This window comes from Lepidochelys kempii, chromosome 5 (assembly GCF_965140265.1).
Source record: "Lepidochelys kempii isolate rLepKem1 chromosome 5, rLepKem1.hap2, whole genome shotgun sequence".
Lineage (NCBI taxonomy): Eukaryota > Metazoa > Chordata > Testudines > Cheloniidae > Lepidochelys > Lepidochelys kempii.
Window position 1 is genome coordinate 100928795 of NC_133260.1, and position 24731 is coordinate 100953525.

Here is a 24731-nt window from a genome sequence, read left to right on the forward strand (position 1 = left end):
AGATGAGGCAAACATTTTAACAATGAGTTTCACAGCTGTTTGCTGACAGCATAGGAATGCTGAAATTCAGGAAACCTCAGTTCTATTCCAGGTTCTGAGGGGAGTTTATCTAGTGGTTTTCAAACCATTCAGCCCTTATTTTCTTCCACCCCGAAGCTTAACAGACCCCTTCTGCCTCAGACTCGTCCAGCCTGTTCTTACCTCAACCCATTTCCCCCTCACCTCCATGTCCCAGGACCTCAGGTCTTAGTTCCTGTGTCCAGCACATCAAGCCCTGGTGTGGAGTCAGGAGGAACAATTGTAGGGAAAGTCCTACTCAGATTCTGCCACTATGGCCTAGAGCATACTCACTAGAATTGGAATCTGAAGAATTTAGTTGCCAAACTAACAAATCTGTTCCGAGCAGGTAACAACAGATTTTCAGAGTTCCATAACTCAGCCAAATTTGGGTGGAATTTCATGAGGACAGCAAAAGGCACACACCGAAGCCAAGCCTCTTCCAAATTTGAAGGTTTGAATTTGAAGGAACCTCTTCCAAATTCCTGGCTTGAAACTGTGGTGCTAGAGCTTCTCAACAACATAGCTGAAAAAGTGGTTTGCTTTTGTTTTGTTTTGTTTGGTAAAAACAGGGGCAAATCAATGTATTATCCCTAACTTTGTTCTGAGAAATAGCTGAACAATTTTTGCTGAAATTCTTGAGCTCCACCCTCCCCCTCCCCCAAATTCAGCCTGAGGCAGACACCCAGCATGGAAAATTTCAGGCCAAATAGTTAAAGTCTGGCAAAGTAACAACAACTGAATACAGGGTCTTATAACAGATAGTGTTGGACAACCTTAACTATAAGTGTTTCTACCTAGGTCTTCTGTAACACACACACATACTCACCCCTTTTCAGAAAAGTACAATATATATTCCCTTACATTCCAGTTCAGGTGTCACTGCTAAGACAAATGGTTGGCTTTACAGAACTGGTTATTTTGTTATTGAAAATATGAAAACAAGGATATGGTTAAAAGGAAAAATCCACAGGCCTATGGGTCTTGGCCAATTATTATTATTAAACATGTACCCACCAACAAGTATACAAAGCTGTTTCTAGGCCGAAAGATTTTTAAGGTACAATGCATAGCCTACATAAACCTCTTCTTTAGTTTATGAACAGCTGTGTCTGATCTGTCTGTCTCAGTAGTACTCCATAAACTCATACTAAGGTCATAGAAACACCCAGGCAGATTGTAAATGCTCCTACCTCTTGCATAATATTGACTGACAATGGACAGAAAAAAATCTTATTTAAAGGATGTGTGTTCTCAAGTACCATGCTAATAAACTAATTTTACTGTTAAATCTAACTGCGTAACCATTTCAAGTTTTGGACAGACAGTGCAAGATAGAGAAACAGTGTCAATCTCTGAAGAGTATTTAACTAGGAACATAGGAGCTGTCATACAAGATCACACCTGAAGTCAGTGTAGTCCAGTATCCCATGTGATCAGCACCAGAAGAAGGTATAAGAACCCTGCAGCAAGATGTGGGATAATTTGCCTCCCACACCAAGTCTTCTCCTAATCCTTTATAGTTAGATACTGACGTCAACCCTGAAGCATGAGGTTTAATATCCCTTTCAAAATTCTTAGTATTAACTATAACTCTGGATTTTGCTGTTAACCATACAAATGTCCAATTTCTTTTAATCTTGCTAATTTCTTGGCATTAACAACTTCTAATGACGTCCTGTGGCAATGAGTTCCACAGTCCAATTATACATTGTGTGTAAAAGTTTCATTTTATCAGTTTTGAATTTGCCATTATTTAATTTCATTCAACATCTCCTTATTTTTGTGTTAGAAGACAAAGATGAGAGAAGCTCCTGATCTACCATTACTATATATACTTTTATCGTGTCCCCCCTTATTTGTCTCCTTTCTAAGGCAAGCAATCCCAATATTTTCAATATCATTTCATGAGTTTTTCCAGGTCCTAATCATTCCTGTTGCCCTTCTCTAAACCCCCTCTAATTCAGCATTTGATTAAATTGAGGAAAACTGAAATATAGCTACACTTCCCTCTCCAAAAAAGCCATTTAGCGGGCAATACGATCCATGTAATGTTTTAAAGATTATATACTATTATGTTTCCTTCTTCATAAAGGAATTTGAAATTGAAAGATGTTGCAATTGTGCCTGCAGAGCATCTCCTCTGCCACTGTGCAACGAGGGACTGATTCCTTTCTATTGCTTTGCCCTCTTATACCCTGCATACAGGATGTATGCATGGAATTTAGGATTTGTCCTGTTCTATGGATGTCATAATACGTATGACCAGATTAGCACAAACACCCAGATTTTAGTATTGTCCAGCCAATATGCCAAGTTTATCATCATCATCATCGTCGTCAAATCATGTACAAACAGTGAGGACAGTGTCCCCTCCCCACCCCACACACTTTTCCCCCTCCCGCTGGACTTGGAGTCACCATTGTATTCTCACAGACATTTTCCTCCCTCTCTACATAGTCAACTGTTTCAATAAGAATCACATAAGCAAACACACATACTATTACCAGGGTTACAGTCTCTAGATTCACAGTACTAGCAATAGTTAATGGAATCTATAGTTTTGCTGCAGAAGTCTAAAAAATATTGCAGAAACTTTAAAACCAAAGCTGCATCAGAATAAAGGAGCTACTGTTAAGGGCCAGATTTATAAATGCGCTCAGCATCCATAAAGGGGGATGATTTTCAGAGATGCTCAGCTCCCATTTAGATAAGTAAATGAAGCGGCCAGATTTTCAGGAGTGCTCAGCATCCAGCAACTCCCCCTGTCGCCAATGGTAGCTGGTGGATGCAGAACCGTTTTGAAAAATCTAGCCCTAAATGTTAAAAAGCCCACTGAAGTTATTAACTATTCTTTGTTAAAGAGAGCCATGCTGATTTAACAAAAATTATTTAGTTAAGATCTCCAGAAAAAGCAATTAATGACCAACGGGAAACACTCCATAATAACTGAGTTTATGATTAAGGACCCTCTGTAGTACTGTTTATTCTTGTTCCAAGTATTCTTCAGCAGAATTTAAAAGTTAATAAGAAAGGAGTGTGAAGTTGTAAAAGCTTCTTAAACACATTTCACCTTCCTACTTGAACAAAGCAACAAAAACAATAGGAGGGTAATCCATATAAACTAACATGACAGTCACTGCAAAGAAGACTTTTCATAGTGCAACAGTTTAGCAGCAGGACAGAAAGCTTCCAGCAAGGAGCAGCTTGCAAGCAGAATTTCAAATAAGTTAAATCAATGGACATGTTAACAAGATTAACATTATTGGAAATGGTAAGCATCCAAACACTGACCATCAGATCAACTCAGACACAGTACCATCTGAAAATTTCTTTAATAAAATTCCATGGTGCTATAAAAAAAAAAAAGCATTTCTACCTATGTTCCTATATTGGCACCGACCAGTCTTATCTGAGCACCTCCATGAGTGAGAATGGCAATAATCTCTCTTCCCCTTCCCTGTTAGGAGGAGGTCAGACTAGATGATCATGACAGTCCCTTCTGGCCTTAAAGTCTGTGTGTATTTGGTAAGGCTATAAAAGGGTAGGTGTTGCTCTATTACTTGTGTGTTTGTTTTGGTTTTAATAATTACTGAACACACAAGAGAAGACTGTTGGTACAAGTAAGGGTACTATTGTGGGAGAGTGCGAGAAAAGGTGTATGTTTTGTATTTAGTTCTGAATGCTGGGAGGTTAGTTATTCTTATTTAATCTGGCAATCTTGGGCCAGCTCCTGTCTGCTACACCCACAATTCTCCCCCTACTGAGCAACACTTCCTTTGTTCCACTGACAAAAGTCATCACCAAAGATCAAAAAATGAGTTGTCCTTTAGGTGTTAAAGAACGACTCCATGTAGGGCTCTGAAAAACAGTACAATGATGTTGAACTGGGCTCTGGGTTCAATAGGAAGCCACTGCAGAGTGGGATGATGTATTGCTAGGAACCTATGCTGCTAAGCAGGCAGGCTGCTGCAGCCTGAACTAGCCCTTTTAAAGTATAGAACTTCATTCATAGATACAGAGAATTTCAGTAGTTGAGCTTAGGACTGCCTATGGCCAGATACTAGTCTGCCAAGATCAGGTGCTATCTTTTGGATGCCCGCAGATGAAAGTGCATGTTTTTTGCCACTGTTGGGTGTCCAAATGTAGTGCAGAATGAAAGAGGATCCCAGAGCTTCAGACCAATAAAATGAGAGGAGATGTCTTTAGTAGAGAAGGTAGTTATGGAAATTTCTTTAAAGCACTTCCTTCTTCTCACCCGCATCATCTCAATTTTGTCTGGGTTTAGCTTTAACCAGCGCCTCTTCATACAAGCACTGATCTCAACTAGGCAAGTTATAGCTTCCTTTACATTAAAAGGATGCACAGATGAGTGTGATCTGTCCACTGCTGGCATGTTGGCCTGTGCTGTCTCACTACCTCTCCCAACCATTTCATATAGATAACAACAGAATGAGGGAGAGAACAGACTTGTGGGACCAACCAAATGAGTCACAGAGATGCAGGAACAGTTGCCAATAAGGACCCTTTGCTTAATTCTGAGTGGAATGGCCTAAGCCATTTCTATCTACCCCTGTGCTGCCTGTGAAGGAAGAACAGTAGAGTTTGGAGGTCAACTGTATCAAATGTCAGATGTCCAGCCATACTTTCTGTCGATGGGCACAATATAGTAATGCACCAGAGCAATAAGTGCTTTCTCTCTTGTTCAACACTTGCTGGGTTGAACTAGAGTAAACAGTAGATTTTCTTGAAGTCTTTAAATCAAGATTTTAGGATGTCAATGACTCAGAGGTTATGCAGGAGTGGGTGGGCGAGGATCTCTGGCTTGCAATGTGCAGGAGGTCAGACTAGATGATCATGACAGTCCCTTCTGGCCTTAAAGTCTGTGTGTATTTGGTAAGGCTATAAAAGGGTAGGTGTTGCTCTATTACTTGGCAGACTTTATCAGATTTTATCAAGGTGTAAACTCCACACCAGGACTTGATTTAATTTTACATCCCATTTCAGCTGTTCATTGGGTACGTCTACACTGCAGCTGAGAAGTGTGATTCCCAATGTAAGCAGACAGACTCACGTTAGCTCGGCTTGAGCTAGCATGCTACAAATAGCAGTGTGGACATTGTGGCACTGATGGCAGTTTGGGCTAGCTGCCTGAGCCCAAGCCCCGCTGAGACCCTGGGTCTGAGCTTCAGTGGCTACCTTGAGCCACTACCAGTGCTACAACATCCACATTGCTATTTTTTAGGATCTCAGGGAATACTGTAGGATAACTAATGCCCTTCAATGGGCACACATCTTCTGATGAAAACTATACTAGTGCATAATATTGCTATAAACAAAGGAAACAATAATGAGAAGTTATATTCAACAGCACAAATACCTATATGCCAGTGTTAGTAGGGAAAACATTTGGAGTAGAAAACCACAACCATTTGTGCTCAATCTATTTTGACCTGTACTGAAATGTAGAGTTCCCATCTACATTTTTGAATAATTTATTGATATCTGCATTTGAAAGGTTTATGATGAGTATCTAGCCTCATTTAAGCACTTCAATGTGTGGTACTTGTACTTCATACACAAGTTACTAAACCCTAAATGACATGTTTCAAGAGTGTGCTTTTGTCACAACTTCACTCAGTCCTTTCGATTAAATCCATAATTGAATCGGAATAGACACTTACTACTGAGAGCTTCATGGGAGGTGGGAGAGACACAGTCTTTTCTTAAAAAAATACCACCTTTTCATTTGTCTAATAAGGCATTCAAACCAGAGTGCCAATCAAAAATATGAAAGAGTAAAGCCACTTACTTCTTGTGTTATGACTATTTTGACATATCTTTCAAAACAATTTTGCAGGCACCATTTATTTCTAGGTCCCACTAAATCAAACCTGGAAGAGGCATAAAGAGCTTTACACAGTACATGTGATTAGAGTTTGGCATTGGACACTTATTGGCCTGTTAGGCCTTTTCAGTGATGTGTCACATGACAACGGGTACCACATCACTGAAAAGCTATGTAAATGACCTAGAGGATTTCTACATGTAAGCCTCAATTACAGCAAGATTGCCAGCTGCTGTGTCAAGGTTCCTTCCCCACTCTGAACTCTAGGGTACAGATGTGGGGACCTGCATGAAAGACCCCCTAAGCTTATTCTTACCAGCTTAGGTTAAAAATTTCCCCAAGGTACAAACTTTGCCTTGTCCTTGAACACTATGCTGCCACCACCAACCATTTTAAACAAAGAACAGAGAAAGAGCCCACTTGGAGATATCTTCCCCCAAAATATCCCCCCCCAAAGCCCTACACCCCCTTTCCTGGGGAAGGCTTGATAATAATCCTCACCAATTGGTACAGGTGAACACAGACCCAAACCCTTGGATCTTAAGAAAAATGAAAAATCAATCAGGTTCTTAAAAGAAGAATTTTAATTAAAGAAAAGGTAAAAGAATCACCTCTGTAAAATCAGGATGGTAAATACCTTACAGGGTAATCAGATTCAAAACATAGAGAATCCCTCTAGGCAAAACCTTAAGTTACAAAACGACACAAAAACAGGAATATACATTCCCTCCAGCACAGCTTATTTTACAAGCCATTAAACAAAAGAAAATCTAATGCATTTTCTAGCTAGATTACTTACTAACTTAATAGGAGTTGGAAGGCTTGCATTCCTGATCTGTTCCCGGCAAGAGCATCACACAGCCAGCCAGAACCCTTTGTCATCCCCCCCTCCAGATTTGAAAGTACCTTGTCCCCTCATTGGTCATTTTGGGTCAGGTGCCAGCAAGGTTACCGTAGCTTCTTAACCCTTTACAGGGTAAAGGAATTTGCCTCTGGCCAGGAGGGATTTTATAGCACTGTATACAGAAAGGTGGTTACCCTTCCCTTTATATTTATGACAGCTGGAATGGATCAGAGCCATCTTGGCTGTGTCTACCCTAGCACTTTTCCAGCCAGTAATGCTCCTCCAGTGGCGTTGCTAGTGCAGTCTCAATAACTGAAAGCCACTGTCGGGTCAAATTTAGCACAAAATTTAATTAAGTTTTTGCAAAATCTAAACCCAATACAAATATAATAAGGATTTTATTTTTTTAGTATTCCAATTCTGATTAAAAACTCCTAATTTTCGTTGAATGTATGCATTTAAACCTTACAAAGTCTGGAATTGCCTAATTGGAAACTGATAGTATATTTTCAATTTCTAAGCTGAAAAAACATGAAGAGAAAGCAAACAGCATAAGACTTTTTTTTTTAAAAGTGTTAGTTTTAATCTAAAGTGACGACAGGAAAATAGGCAAGGAGTTATTTAAATAGTTTTCTTTTAAAATGAATAGGACTAAAAAATATACAGCAACTTGTCACAACAGAAATAGGAAGGGGCAGCAAGTGATACTGCCCCACACTAGAAATTACCTTGATCTCTGAGATTCTAAAATTTTGACAAGCCCATTTATTGACCTGAAAAAGGGTGAGGGGGAAAAAAGGAGAAATTAGATGTGAATAAAAACTGAATTCTATAATGTAGTAAACAAAGCAGGGAAATGAGAACCAGGACTCCTGAGTAATAATCCAACTCTTATTAAATTGTTGTACAACCCCCATAGTAATCTCCATTTTTATTTCTCTCTCAGCTTGCCAGGAGATTCACTATCCATGACAACAGAGGACTACTGTTACAGAGGACATATTTTATTCAAGCAAAATTCCCCCCAGTTTATACTTGTTGCTGAGCCTAAACATTTTTCCTTTTATTTAGGACATTTTGTTAAAGCAGTGAAATGGGAAAATACTTTTTCAAACTCAGTTTTTGGTGTGTGTTTTTTTGTTCCTCACAGGATGTGGGGATATTGTGGTGGCAGCAGAAGACATTTTTGCCTACACCTCTAACCACTAATCTTGTCCATATTATTTGTTCATTTACTCACAAATGATAAATTATTCTGCATCCTCCTTGCCTCCCCAGATATCTATTAATTATTTTTAAAGGTATCTTTAGAAATATTTAAGCATTGATACAAAAAAATGAAGTCTGAAAAGTTAAAAAGGGGTTATACGGTTACTAGATAAGAATGGCAGAGTCCTGTGGCACTTTATAGACTAACAGACGTATTGGAGCATAAGCTTTCGGGGCTGAATACCCACTTCTTCAGATGCATGTAGATAAGGATGGTGCACAGAAATCACCACATGCAAAAAAACAAGATTTGTGGAAGTACATAACTGTATCGGAACACTATTTAATCTCTCTCTCTCCTGTGAGCAAATAATTTGTGTCATGGTAATCATGCAATCTCCAATCCCTGTGCCAGTCATAAGAAGCATATAAACAAAAAACTGTCAGTCAGTATAACTTATTCATACTGTAAGTTTCATACCTGACAGCTGTTCTTATTTTATTCAGTTCTTCTTGTGAAATCAAATCTGTTTTATTGATGATTATTAGATCAGCTAGTGCAATCTGCCTACACAGGAAGACAAAATAAAAGAGAAGACTAAAATACATAAATTCATTTTCCACAATGCAAAGTTACCACACTTCCCATGCGCTCAAAAAAAACTGTGTATCATGATCAAAGCAAGAAAGTCTGCACTGAATTAGGAGAACAATCAATATATCAGTCGGACCACATAACACTTTCTGATATACTGCATTGTTGATAGGATTAGGGAGTGTTCCGCTACTAAAAACAGTTCTTGCAACTTCTTTGTAACATTTTTACATTAAAACAATTTATTTTAAATTACAGTGTTAAGGACAAAGCTTTTTTCATTAACACTGTACTAGTAAATTCTGTATGTATCTTACTCTTCATAAACTATGAATGCACTATCATTTTTCCTCCCAAATTTCCTACTGATGATATCACCAGCAAAGTCAGATCATAAACTTTTTAATCACTATGTTGTCTGACCCTGAGCAAAGCAGGTCAAGATTAGATAGTGATTAAAATACCAATGGCCTGTCTACACTAGTGATCCCACTGTTACCACCACTACTGGAACTACACTGGTATGTTACAAGAAAAAAGCAACGGCAGATGAGGCTATGCAGAGTAACACTCACTCCAGTGTAGAGGATTAAACTGTGATCTTTTAGATCCCTAATACTGTGGGATAGGCAATCTATGAACCACTTAGTCCCTCTTACAGTCTGAATTCAAGATAATAAGCGACACTAAAAAATTCTAAAGCTGTTTTTAAAGTAAACCTCCTATTGGTACTATCAATTCTTTTAACTGAAAATAAAGAAGAATATTTCTCTACTTTTCAGTTTACTATGGGCCTCTGACAAAACTTTGTATATAGCCTATTTAACTATGTAGGTAGTTTCCCCCTGCCATTTATATGGAACTTTAAAAAAAAAGAAAGAAGAAGAAGAAAGGATTGTAAAATACAGATGCTGGAAGGGGAACTAAAGCGCAGGTGCAGCACTTGAAACTACTTTTGGGGGGTGGAGGGGGACCGGGAGAGCGGAGGTTGTTTGGGTTTTTTAAACAAACTGACTAGATCTTAAGCCATATGCAGTGTTTTTGTAGCCATGTTGGTCCCAGGATATTAGAGAGACAAGGTGGGTGAGGTATATCTTTCACGGACCAACTTCCACTGGTGAGACACACAAGCTTTTGAGCTTGAACAGAGCCCTTCTTCAAGATCTAGGAAACATACTGTGTAAGCTCGAACGTTTGTGTCTCTCACCATCAGAAGCTAGCCCAATAAAAGATACTGCCCCACCCACCTTGTCTCTAGATCTTAAGTTGACAGTGAACAAACGACCCTGCGCAGGCCCACTGGGATGACTTTCATTTCCTATGAATATTTACACACTGAAGTTGCTAACTTTTACCAATTTTACATTAATAGTTTTTATACTGATACCTAGTTGCTTCATTGATAAGGCCATCAGATTTTTCTTCTGTCAAATGCTGAACAAAGATTAAAAACAATTATTACATCAAGAGTATTCATGTAACAAATACCCATTTAAACAAACATCAAAATCAAGGTAAAAATCAGTTTTAGATACATTAGTCAAGAAATTAAGGGGGATGATATCTACAGTATTTGTATGCCCCGGCTCATCTTTATTATTTATATAAACAACGTGATGGTAAAAAATATACATCCACCCTTTCTGGAAGTTCAAATCTGTTTCTTTACCAACATTTTTCTTTGGTTATTATCATAGGATTGCTGTAGAATGCTGAGCTTTGACAGTTTTTGTTTAAATGTTTAGGTTTATTGTGAGAAAAAAAGCATTAGAATCCATGTTGTGTGTTAGCTTATAGAGAAAAAAAATAGGTATTTTAAGATCAAAAGCTATAAATTGGTTAGTCTCTAAGGTGCCACAAGTACTCCTTTTCTTTAAACAAAAAGAGTAATAATGTATATTTCAAACAAACAGTTAGTTATCTAGGTAACTGCAAGGTGTCTAAGGGTTATTAAACTAGTTTGGGGCAATCATGCATTAGCATCTACCACTTTACTTTTTTGTTTTAATCAAATTTTGCTTATCAGTTGACAAGTTATATCTTTAACTTTTGCCCCAGGTCTGCATGAGTCGGCCACCATCACCCAGGAAACCTGTCATAATTTCTGTTTCAAAGGATTGAGATGCACAAGAGTTCATGTCTGATGAGCCTGTGATAGTTACACAGGATTTTGATTATCGCATTATCTGTGCTCTCAGCTAACCCAACAATCAACCATATTATTTTAAAATTGATTTGGCTTTAAAATACTGCTGATTTAAGGTGGAAATAAATTCCACGGCATGCACATCAATTTAAAAAAAATAAGAAACTACTCTTTCAAATAGATTGGTTAGACATCTAAAATGACTTGGTCCTAAAAAAATCCCATTGCATAATATCAGTCTATTTTTTTCCTAGCTTTTTTTTTTTTTTTTTTTAAGTCAAAACTGTTTCTAACTGAACTGTTTATAAACAGGTTGTGCAATAACAGGAGGACTAGAATGAAACCTCTCTTCTGACCTTTTCTCTGTAACTCGCTACTCATCGATTGTATTGCATTAAATGCTGTCAGATTTGTAGCTCTGAAAAGAGCAATGTCAGTGGCCTGAGTGTCAGGTCTTGAGAGTAGAGAACTGTCATTTCAAGTTGCCCAATCGTCTGCCCATGATTAAAAAATGAATATTTCAGATTGCTCGGTGACAATCCCATTAGAGTGATAGTCCATGATATCAATTACCACTTCAGTTTCAATTTGGCTGGCTGGCCACAGGGCACTATTTCTTAGCTCTGCTTGTGATGGGTTGGGTCTGTGAAGCATGACACCCTTAAATTGCTGCCTATTATCCCAGTGTCATTACTTGTATTGCCTTCAGAATTCTTTGAATCACAAATAGCTGCTGAGGTCAGGCTTTGCAACCAAAAGAAATGGACAAGTTAGCAAATTCTTTGTACAAAGCAAAAGTTATTTATCTGGAGTATGACTGAGAAAATTTAAAGTTTCTATTATCCTGAGAGTATGTCAGTTTACTGATTTAATAATGTAAGAGGTTTCTACAGGCTAGCAGAGATGTTAAACATTTACTACGTATTATTTCAAAACTTCTTACTGTTGTTAGCACTGTACTCAACAAAAGTAAGAACATGCACTAAACTCAGAAATTGAACAATTATAGTATTCAGGTATATACAGGACCCTGCTCTGTGCAATGAAATTAGTTTTGCTTCAATATAAACCAAAAATCAGCATTTTGCAAGTAATGAAATGTCCAGCATAATGGATTGAAACCAAGTGTGGGAGTCAAAAGGTACTAATCCTTGCTCTGCCACTTCTTGTATGGCCTTGGGCAAAATACATGATCTCTCTGTCTCAGTTTCTTCTTTAGTAAAAAGACTAAAACTTATCTCATAGCAATGTTATAAAGATTAACTGGCTAGTGTGCATAAAGGCTTTTGAAGATGTATAACATTTATAGTGCTTTACATTATTCTATTTGGATAATAAAACACTTTTGCAATGCAATGCAATCTAAAGATAGTGTCCTGAACACTGAGCCTTACTGAAACAGGATATGATGTGCAAGAGCTTCTGGTCACCTAGAATTTGCTATCTGAATGATCAGAGAGATTATAAACTTCCACTCTGGGTACCTCTAACTCCCTTGAGTAAAATGTATCTAATGTTAGGAATGTTTAAAACAAGTTTCCAACTTCCCTCCTTCTGATGCCTCACTATTCTTGAAGCTATCCAGAAAATAGAACTAATGACAAATGGCATGCTTTAATTAATCCTTTATAGATAGTGTTAAAAGTTTAAGCACTCTAGCTATTTTGCCAATTCTTTGCAATTTTATTTTGATTCCACTGTTCTACATTCTCCTTCACCAATTGTATTTTGAAAGCCCTGAAAAAAAAAAAAAACCTTCCATAGAATTTTGTAAACTTTACTGCTAGTACATTTTATCATAGTTTTTTCCATTGTTTTACCTCAGTGCTTCATATTTGTCTCCCGGACACATGCTTTGTGCATATTAGACCCTTTCTAACCAGATTTTGGAATATTAATAAAAAACACTCAAAGGTCACAAAAATGTAGACATAAAACCCTAAGGAGCATAGAGCAAACAAGGATATCAATGAAAGAATGATCTCTTAATATTTTTATTTCTCTTTAAACACTATCCTTCAGTTTACCTAAAACATTAAGTATGCTTAAAAACAGAGAAAGTATCTAGATGTTAAAATCAGGGAAACAAACTTTTTCATAGTGTTGATCACATTTTAATTGCACCTGGTTTCATTTATGATAATTGTGGGCCACCTCTCATTTCACTCCATCTCACAATATCCCTGTGACAACTACGCTAATTGTCTACAATTGAAAACATGTATTTTTAGCTCTCTTTATCCAAAATGTTTTAGCCTTTTTGAAATTAGTCACAGTACCTACTGTTCTCATTTCAGTTCCCTTTCCCCTCTCCTCTGGTCCTCTCTCCCCACACATACATGTTTGCCTGCCACCTGGTCCTCTCCTCCTCCACTTCCTTGCTGTATGGTCCTCCTTTAAACTGAATATATGTCTGGCCTCCTGGCTCTCTTCACCTTTGTACATACTGCCTCGTTCTCTTCTTCCCATTCCCCTAGATACTCTTTTTCTAATAGCAGTTCTAAGCCTGCTGATGACTGCCTATTCCAGTCCCTGAGATCAGCTCCTCTTTTCTTTAAAAGTAGCACTGATTGTTCGTGGGGACCAAAGAGGGAATCTTCATCTTTCCAGCCAATTTTACAGTAATCTAAGCTCCGGTTTGCAATTAAGAGCCTGGGTATCTGTATAAATTGCTAGAGACTAAGAGGAACAAGTACCACCTGACCTAACAATTCTCAGCAGAGAAGTGCTCTGCAGACAACAGCTTGTGAACTACTGTGTAACACTACTTCTTGTTCACCTACAAAGCATTACATTAAAGGAAAGGAGAGGCTTTTTAACACCCTTGGATTATCTGGATGAAACAATGCTGCAATTTGTTATGGAACTGCAATTGCAACACAGCTTCATGCACCCCAAGAATTAGAAATTAATATTAGAAGTTAATCCATAAACAAAACATGTAAAAGACCATCACTTCTATCTACGCTTTTGGTTTACAGTATTTTTTTAAATATTACTATCTTACCTGAAGTCCATACTTGGCATCAACAACAGATACAATACCTGGGGGGGGAAAGTTTGTAAGTAACGTCTAGAATGAAGAGTACTGATTAAGAAATAAACTGAAAACTGCTAAGAGTACGTTAGCATCTTGAATAATTACAGGGGCAGCAGCAACTTCAATAGTTAAGGTTACACAAGAGTTTTTATTCTAATCCCACTTTCAGTTACTTATAACCTCACAAAACTTTCACCAATCTGGCTGAAAATATAATTGTTTCCTAATTATTTAGGTTCTTATATGGTGCTCATCACTGTGGTATGTGAGTGCCTACCAAAATGGTGAGGTGAACACATAAGACAGATGCATCTTTCTCCTTGTTCCTGTCTGCAGGGACTGGATGTAGGGAAAGGTGTGGTGGTGGTGGTGGTGGTGTTATAGGAGTAGTATTCTGAAGGAATTGAGGAGCATGGTCACTCTGATCATTTCTGGGAGCAACTTCCAGATACACAGCCACTCGCCAAGAGAACCATCTCCTGTCACACACAAGCTTCACTCAAGTTTGTCAGTGGAACACAGCTAGCAAAGGAGTTAAACAAGAACAGAAGGTGAGGTGGTCCCTCATGTATCTTGGACCGATCCCACAGAGGACCAAAACTATGCATTTGAATCAGTATTAAATGGGGGAGTCAGTTAAGAGACAAGAGAACGAAAGGCAATGTGTTCTTGGTGGCCTATGTTACTGAGCAGACAGGCTCTCTCAGACTGGCCAAAAGAAATATATATTTTTCTAAGAAGACTGTTGAGATAATAAGTAAAAAAATGTGAACAAAATAAGCCCGACTACAATACACTGAATATTTTTGAGAGGCTTACCACTCCAGTGGGCCTCAGGAGACTGCAGGGGAACAAACCAATTGGTACAAGAGAAAGAAAGAGGGACAGAGAACAAGAGTGCTAAAGAAAGAGATTGAGAGGAGGGAAAAAACAAACCAACCAAAGATGGGATGTATAGATAAGTAACAAGGTTCAGGTTTAAATATATGTCATTGAGAAAATAATGAACACGAAGTCACCCCTACATAAATACTAGCAAATAAGTTTTCACTCATGCCTCTGCAATCAAGCTACTTGTTTGCTTCTTGAAAATAAATTGTCCAAATAATGCTCACTGAAGTGGGAGAAACCCCTCACAAGTATTCTAGAAGACAAACACACTTTTTCTTACCATCAAGATATATGTCACTTCCTAGTTCAGCATCAACCCAAAACATGGATGCCACAGCACCTAACAAGCAAGACATTTAGTTGCAAGATGGATGATGTACCAGAAAACATACATCTCTAAGCAGTTTTTAAAATCACACCTGTTCGAAGTTGCTACTCTTCAACTTTCCCCCTGATGCCAGAAGAACACGAAATCAAGTATTAAAAATGTTGGTTCTCCAACCATACATTTGGTGCAATGATGATGCTGTAAGTCCTGAAAGCAGTGATAGCAACATCTAAGTTGTGTGAGCTCTAACAGGTACATCATAAAAATAAAAAAATTCAAAACAAAAAAAACCCCTCAACATGACTCTACCACCATGTCAGCAACCACATTTCTTAATTCCAAATTCTTTATAGTTCTCTTCTTCTGTGTTTTTCTCCCCCTTGCACCTCTGCCATTTCACTAAAACTGATCCATCCTTTTGTTCAAAGTAAGGGCTTGTGCTCATCCTCCTCAACCTCTACACTATTTTCTACACTTCTTCCTCTTCTCTGCTCACACTCCTGACTACACTTTCATGATTCTGCTCTCTTACCTCTCCAACCATGCATGTATCATCAGCTTGCTTTGTTGCTCCTTTTCCCTGATCCTTTATCTACTGAATCCCGTTTTCTAGGGTACTGTCATTGGTTCCCTGCTATCCTTGGGTGATCTTATCTACTCTAAGTTTCAGGTACCCCCTCTATGTAGTAGCAGAGAGAAAGGAGGGAGTTATGGTGGGAGGAAAAAAGGTTGGATCAGGACTTCTTTTTTCCCCAATACCCTGCCCAGTTCCTCACGTGAGAAAGCAGTGTGGGACACAGATGAAAATAACCCAATACAGCACGCTGGGTTCCATACTAGAAAAGTGCAGCAGTTTAATAAAATCAATGTAGATGCATTTAAACCAGTTAATACTAGTTCATATCAATGTTTCTTAAATTGGTAACTGAAGCTTAATTGATACAAGCAAGACTAACCAGTTTAGTGCGTCTACATTAGAGGTTTGCACTGGTTTCACTACATCCATTTTTAAATTGATTTCATTACACCAGTGCACTTTCCAGGTACAGACAAGGCATGACCAAGAAAAAAATCCGGAGGCTGACAGCACTTCAGAAAAGCTGCATCCATTTCTTCCTCAATATGTAAGTTAACAGAATAAGAATTTTTGACACTATTAGTAATTTAAAAAAAATAATTAAATTTGGTATTATTTCTGAGCCTGGTACTGGAACCAAGTATCTTTCTGAAATGTCATTTGTGAAACTCCTTTGGAAGAGAATGAACTGGTTTCCAAGTTGATTTTATAACCGTCAATTATAAAATCAATATTAAACAAAATGTTTATTTATTGAACATTAAAGCTTTCCTTTGAACTAGTAATATTTTGTTGAATTGATACCAAACACTATAGTTTTTCTGAAGTCTTCAATTTCAATATTTAATAATGATACATTTTGCTTCATTACTGATGATTAAACATTGAAATGAAAAAAACCGCTGTATTAAATATCTAAGGTACTTTTTGTAAGAGTAAAGGTGTTAGCACTAGTGGCCTGGCTCAATTCTAACTCAGGTTTATATTTATATTCATTTATATTCCCACAGTAGTTTATGTTGGATATGGCATTTTTCATATTTCCTTTCACATACGTGTGTACACATCATGTCGCTGGAATAAATTAGCTGTTGATATTTCCACCCCAGAAGAGGATGCTCTGCAGAGATAGGTAGAGTAATACAATTACAAGAGCTAGATTATCTATTGCCTTGCACCTTGTTTGGTCGTTTATACCTCTGCAAAGCATACAATGGTGTGAGTGGAGAATTCTGACTTGGCAGCATTTCATATTCATATTGGAGAAGTAAATGACTACACGAATCAGTGGAGAATTGATCCCTCACTCTGTAAAGCACTATGGGATTCTTGGAAGAAAAAGGTGCTATTTAAATACAAAGTATTTTCATTTCCTTGAAGGAAAAAACAATCGTGGAAGGGTAGGCATTACATGTGTCTCTGAAATAATATGTCAACCTGTGCATAAAAAGCAGTTCTGAAAACATGCGGACTAAGATCAGCCAATAAAATTTAACAAGTCAATGCCTTCGCAAAAGATAGCTGCTCTGAGAGGAAAAGGTAGAGGGATATAATATTCATGGTTATTCCCGAAAAGCCCCAGTACAAAAAGGGGTCTAGTGTCTTCAGAATAAATGTTATATATTTATAAATAAGACATCATAATTTGTTTTGACACGAACTGATTTAACATGTAACAGTGCCACAACATGAAGAGGAGAAGCTGACAGCAATAGAAAGTATTTTATTTTTCAAAGCATCATGGCTCTAGTTAGTGACAGGGCTGTCTAAAAGAATGAAACATATAGGGAAAAAGAATGATAACTGAACTCATTCCAATGTCTAAAGCCATCCAACTGAACTGACAAGATGTGGTCCCCCAAGCATCATTTTCTGTCAACTATGAAATACCTGTCAGCTGTTTACGGTGATTACTCATGCAAGATATAGCAAGGGCCACAAGATCTAATGGTTTCCTGATATCTATTGATTTTTTCCCCCTAAAACCTTAATAGTTTTCCAATTTGACTGAAATAGGATGTGTGTGTAACAGGGGCTGAATCAATGTCCTTTCTTTTAAAAGAAATTACTTTACCATGACAATTATTTGGCTTTGAACTGAAGAGTGTCAGTCTCCTAAATGGGAAATAAGAATTTCCTTCACTTTCTTGGCTAACAACAGGTTTTTAATTAACAGAGGTCAAGGCAGACTGTTTTTAAGATAGCTTTCCTTAATTTTAAAAACATATACATGTCATTTTTGTATACTAAAATGTAAACATCACCCACTGAAGCACTGACTTCTTTTATTACTGGACTGGAAAAAATAAACAATTAATTATATATGTACATACAGCATGAGAGATTGTCTACAAATTCAGCAATATTTAACTCTGTGCTACCAGCTGCGAACTGGAAGTTTCTGTATATTCATCTGATTCACACATTTAGATAATACATTTACCTATTTGACTGTATGCTCTGTGCCTTAACAAAATACAAGTCCATCATTGACAATCCCCATAATACATGTACATAATATATATAATCAAAGCATAATTATAATCTGAAAAGTGCTACATAAAAATAGTACCTCCTTACTCAGAGCCATCAGTTTTTATACCACACTTTTCACTGCCATGTCTGATATTTGCTGCCTGCATATTCTGAGCCACACTGAAAAATATTTTATCATTTTTTCCACTCCTTTTAGCCTTCAGAGCCCATACTGCTGCAGGAGAGAGCGTTGGATACTATTCTGGCTTGTGCAACAAAATTTTTAACGATCCAATGTCATAATTTGTATTGCAGTCAAGTATGTGAAAACATACCACACTATCACACATTTGAAATAAAAATGCATACTATGCAAGCAAATAAAAAATGATTTCTAACCTTCTTATAAAAACAGGATATTCACCATGGCTATATGACTATATATTATCTACCTGGATCTGCCAATCCAGTGGTTTCTAGTAGTATGTAGTCAAATTTTCCCTTCTTCTGCATCAGGTTCTCAATAGCTTTCAAGCCATTGTCCCTGTTAAAAAAAACAAAAACAAAACAAAACCCTAAACTAGAGCAGCCTTTAGAGGGGCTACAATAGATACGAATATGTTTTATGTTTTTTATTCATATGGAAGATAATGTGGTTTAATCCTTAAAGCAAGGGACTGGTAGTTAGAATTTGTAGTTTATACTCAGAACTGCCAACTACTCACTGTGCAACCTTAGACAAATCGCTTAACCTCTAACTTATTTTAACTATCTGGTAATAATATATTTTTATTGGACCAACTTCTGTTGGTGAGACAGACAAGCTTTGGAGCTACACAGAGCTCTTCTTCAGGTCTGGGAAACCTACTCAGAGTGTCACAGCTAAATACAAGGTGGAACACATTGTTTAGCATAACTAGGTAATATATATGTCAAGGGACTTTCAAGGTGAAGTGGTCCATTAACACCCCTCCAGTCATAGGGAAAGGAAGGGAGGAGGGGAATCTTGTTAGTGGTTTATAAATTGTTGTAATAAGCCATAAATCCAGTGTCTCCTATTCCCTCCACGATTTTTAGTATCTAGCAAAGTTATGAATTTAAGCTCCCAGGCTCGTCTTTTGAAAGTGCTGTGCAGGTTTCTTTTGAGGATGAGAACTGATAGCTCACATAGACAGTGATCCCTTTGTGAAAAGTATTCACCCACAGGTAATCATTTTCCTGCGAGAGTTCATTCAAGAGCATAGTGATTGTCTGATTTCACCCACATAGTTGTTATTGGGGCATTTAGTGCACTGGATGACCTATGAATCTTCAAAGGTGTGTTGTGGGGAGTGTTGATCATTGTAGCAGTGGAAACGTGTCTGCAGGTTTTGCAACCGTTGTTCTGGCAGGGTCTGGTGCCGCTTTGAGTTGGTGTGGTATTATTAGTGACTCAACAAAAGTGTTACTGTACATCTCAATTAGCGTTATAAAAGGAATCCAACATGTTAATTACATGCATCAGCATTCATAATGTGACAGATATTAAAAAAGGAAAAGACCTAGTAGGTCACCTAGTCTGTCTCCCTGTCAATACAAGAGGTCACTTACAGTACCTTTTCTACTGCTTTGTCCAAGCAAGTTTAAAATGTTCCAAGTGTTAAAGCTTATACAATTTCCACTGGGAGACTACTCTGCAGCCTAACAGTCTCACTGTCAGAAAGTTCGCACTAATTGGGGCCTATATTACTACCCATAATTTCACCCCTTTATTTAATTATAACCTCTCCCCTGCACCCCAAATACTACCCTTAATTTTTCGCCCTTTACTTTTATTCTTTTCAAATATTTGTAGAGTTATGTCTCCATCACAGTAATCTTCGGCAAGTTATATTCGTATCTCTTAAAACTCTCTTCAAATCAATCCCTCCAGCCCCTGATCATTTTGGTTCTCTTAACTCTCTTCAATAGGTTCTTCATGTTTCTGGACAGTAGATGCCCAAAACTGAACACAGTGTTATTAGTTTTGCAGTAGTGCCAACAAGCCCCAGTCATGAGCCAGGGCCCCACTGTACTAGACGCTGTAAACAGAACAAAAAGATGGGACTATTGCAGATGCGGTCGTTATTCCTGTTCCTTGATGTGATACCTCATATATATCTATATCTATCCAAAACTACATTTAGGCAATGTAAACCAAAAATTCTCCACACTGCAAAGTCATGTATAATTTGCTGTCCACTATCATTCCTATGTCTTTTTTAGGATTACTGATTTCCAGGTTTCTGCCTATCAAGTATCTGTATTTTGGATTCCCCAACCCTATTTCACATAGATTATTTTGTATTCCTCCCACCCACCAACACTAAATTTCATCATTATGTGTGCTATGTTATGTCCATTTTCAAATTCAAATTGTTCTAGGTCTTTAAGTATTACTTCTCCAACCTCACTGGTGTTTGTAGCTTTTCTCAATATAATACCATCAGCAAATTTAATCAACATACTGTTAATTTCCTTGACAACTCTAAGGCAGGTCTTCCCTCAATTTTGAAGCTCCTCTACCACCTTCTTGAAGTTAAGCATGACTGTTGTCTGCAAGTTATTATGGAACATGTGTGTTCAACGATGGCTCTACCGCACAGGTAGAGCACGAAGGCACACAGGGCAGGAAAATATTAGGGGCAATAAAACCTTCAGTAACTATTTCCATGGGTGACTGTAGACTGGAAGGAATCAACATTTGCAATTTCACCTGTGACAGGAGAATCCTCTGGGGATGGCTCTCTTAATATTCGATTAAAAATAAGAGGCTAAACAAGGGGGCTCTACAATTCAGCTAGTCATAGTTTTATCTAATAAGCAAAGCCTTTCAAATGAGCTACTTTCCAAAATACTATATTTGAATATCTTATGGAGGGCATATTGTACTAATTAGTCATTCTATTTTATACATTGTTATTGACCTCTAATAAACCACTGTGCTCAGTTTCTGTGATACTATCAGTAGAACATTCATTCCTTTTGAGAGTGAGAATTTGCCTTTCTGTGGTTTTTATAGATATTCAACTATTCTTCTTCCCCAATAGGTCAGTCAACATTTGATGCAAGTATGTAAAACAATTATGATACAAAGTAATAAAATACCAAAATTGAAAACACACATTACTTCAAGATTCTGACATTAAAAAAAAAAATAGAAGAGCAAGAAGTTCAGCATCATTTAGCTTTTTTTTTTTTTTTTTAAAAAAACGCTGTAGATGATATACCTAATGCCTATCAAATATCCAGGTATACATAATGGACTGTGAAAAAATGAAATTTAAAGAGAGAACAAACCCCAAGCTTACGCCGAATGTTTATATAAACCACCTCCACAAAATATTCCTTACTTTACTGAACAGCACAGGCAACCATTTCTGAGCTCCAGCCATTCTTCATAGAGTTCTCCACCTTGACTTATAGCCAAGGATTTTTCCAAGGCACTGCCTAGAAATACAGGAAGGGTGTAAGTAGCAAATTTTAAACCTACAAACGTGCAACAATACCTGAAAAATAAGATGAGAAAAATTCAAACGGGATAGATTTCTGAGCTTTATTTGTGTTCCACGTTCTCATCAAACCTTTCTGACAAATTCTTTAGACATTATACTTAGTTTAAGCAATCATTTTTATAGTAGGCAAACTTAAGGTCCAAGAGCCAGATCATCCTATGAAGAACAAAAAATAAACTTGCAAGAAGTAGAAGTATTCCCCATTTATTTGAATGTGTAGGCGGAATGGAGGTGAGGCATTCACGGTGGTATAACAGTCATTTATGCTGACAAATTGAATTTATGTATGAGACAAAGAAAAATGGTTTAATACTTAGCTCTTACACATTTTTAAAACTGCAGACATTAACTGAGAGTTTGTGTGACTTGCTTAAGGCCAATTAGCAAGTCATTGGCCGTACTAGATTTAGAGCTCCATGGTTCTTGACTCCCAACTCAGTGCTTTGTCTACTACTCCTAGAAATAATCTTCTTTCGACTCTGCTCACGGATTATGAATTGAGTTATCCATAGCAAGAATTTTTATAATGAAGATGGAAACTTGCCAACATCACTATAGTAGGGTAGGGGATGGCACAGGTTCTCAGTACTATATTTCTTCATCATCAACAGCCATATAAAAGCAGAGCAAAGTAATCAGTTCCAATTTTAAAAAATTAGCACTAAGTTTCTGGAAAAAGTGAAGGAATCTCATTTTCCAGCTTCAACAGTTGCAAGCTCTACTACAATCATTTGACATATTTCTTGCTAGGGAAGCCTGATTTATTACACTACTAATCTTCTCTTTAGTTTGGTCTTGTGCAAGTTATTTATATTCAATGTTAGTTGAACAGCAATGTTTACTAGCATTCTTTTGAACAAAAGGGATGTGACATATCCCAAATCTATAAGCAAACTTTTGAATTTTTATTGTAGTGTTCATCCCACATGTACACGCTTATTGAGGACATGGTCTCAATTTTACACTACTTAGAAACTGCATAAGCCACTCCGATAGCCTTAGTTTGGGGATCAATCAATTTAGATATCAATCCATGCACCATTATACCATTTGTCTGCTTTTAATAGTTTACTTTCCTAAAGCATTTCTTAACAAAACAGGAAAATGTTTATGTATTCCAATTTTTGTTTCTATACAATATTTCTGTAGCATTACATACCTTCTCCAAACTCATTTAGAATAACTGCTATTCTTTTGGTATGTTGTTCTGTCAAAATATAGTTAAGAAGAGTGGTCTTCCCAGCACCTAAAAAACAGCACAAATTTCAGTAGATCAAAAATAAAATATAAGGAGAATTTTCAAATTCAATATTACCATCATGCTCCTGAAATATACTTTTTAGAAATTAACGACCAATGGAGAGCTAGTACTCATTCTCTGATCTGATACCTTCAGAAGCTTTACATTTTATTTTTATATTTGTAATTAAATTTTTTTAAAATTATTTGTAGTACTTGGAAGAGAACCCAGGGGATTATTGCAGAACTCCACATAAATCTTAGAAGCCTTACTGAGTTCCCTCCATGCCCTGTAAGTCTTAATGGGCTCACCAGTCTCTTCCCACCCATGGCAAATCTTTTGATATAAAATTCTCTCTTTCCCCATTTGATAAGTCTTCTTAACAATGAGGTTACATTCCTATCTATTTTTGCAATGAACTCGGCTGAAAACTTTTTTTTGAAATTAAAGTTTAGGTTCCCAGCAGTCATTTGTTATTCTATATCAATACTGCTGGAGTAGATGTTTCATAGCATTGTTTCGAAAGAAATGTTAATAATTTCATACTAATCAACTAAATTTTAGTCCTAGGCATGAGAACTCAGCTAGGCAAGGTCAGCAGAGTTGATTTCATCATCTTTTTTTTTTTTTGGGGGGGGGGGGGGGATTAAAGTTGGCAAAAATCTTCCATGGATTTTTGGAATTGTGATTCATAGATATTTAGGTCAGAAGGGACCATTATGATCATCTAGTCTGACCTCCTGCACAACGCAGGCCACAGAATTTCATCCACCACTCCTGCGAAAAAACCTCTCACCTATGTCTGAGCTATTGAAGTCCTCAAATCGTGGTTTAAAGACTTCAAGGAGCAGAGAATCCTCCAGCAAGTGACCCGTGCCCCATGCTACAGAGGAAGGCAAAAAACCTCCAGGGCCTCTTCCAATCTGCCCTGGAGGAAAATTCCTTCCCGACCCCAAATATGGCAATCAGCTAACCCTGAGCATATGGGCAAGATTCACCAGCCAGATATTACAGAAAATTCTTTCCTGGGTAACTCAGATCCCACCCCATCTAATTTCCCATCACAGGCCATTGGGCCTATTTACCATGAATACTTAATTACCAAAACCATGTTATCCCATCATACCATCTCCTCCATAAACTTATCGAGTTTAATCTTAAAGCCAGATAGATCTTTTGCCCCCACTGCTTCTCTTGGAAGGCTATTCCAAAACTTCATTCCTCTGATGGTCAGAAACCTTCGTCTAATTTTAGTCTAAACTTCCTGGTGGCCAGTTTATATCCATTTGTTCTTGTGTCCACGTTGGTACTGAGCTTAAATAATTCCTCTCCCTCTCCGGTATTTATCCCTCTGATATATTTATAGAGAGCAATCATATCTCCCCTCAACCTTCTCTTAGTTAGGCTAAACAAGCCAAGCTCCTTGAGTCTCCTTTCATAAGACAAGTTTTCCATTCCTCAAATCATCCTAGCAGCCCCTCTCTGTACCTGTTCCAGTTTGAATTCATCCTTCTTAAACATGGGAGACCAGAACTGCACACAGTATTCCAGGTGAGGTCTCACCAGTGCTTTGTATAACGGTACTAAAACCTCCTTATTCCTACTGGAAATACCTCTCCTGATGCATCCCAAGACCGCATTAGCTTTTTTCATGGCCATGTCACATTGGTGGCTCATAGTCATCCTATGATCAACCAATACTCCAAGGTCCTTCTCCTCCTCCATTATACCTTATATATCTCCGTCCCCATCTTATAACTAAAATTCTTGTTATTAATCCCTAAATGCATGACCATACACTTCTATTAAATTTCATCCTATTACTCCAGTTTACAAGGTCATCCAGATCCTCCTGTAGGATATCCCTGTCCTTCTCTAAATTGGCAATACCTCCCAGCTTTGTATCATCCACAAACCTTATTAGCACACTCCCGCTTTTTGTGCCAAG

At 37.5% G+C, this 24731-nt stretch overlaps 1 protein-coding gene across 1 annotated transcript in view; it reads right to left on the bottom strand.

Moving 5' to 3' along the window:
- The window catches only part of LOC140911680 (zinc-regulated GTPase metalloprotein activator 1C-like), a 42604-nt gene that overhangs the window by 15918 nt on the left and 1955 nt on the right, over nt 1-24731 (bottom strand). The window contains 8 exon segments of the mRNA XM_073345210.1: nt 7478-7522; nt 8440-8526; nt 9941-9987; nt 13707-13744; nt 14911-14970; nt 18463-18554; nt 21382-21478; nt 22703-22789. Of these exon segments, the coding sequence (XP_073201311.1) occupies nt 7478-7522; nt 8440-8526; nt 9941-9987; nt 13707-13744; nt 14911-14970; nt 18463-18554; nt 21382-21478; nt 22703-22789 (553 nt within the window).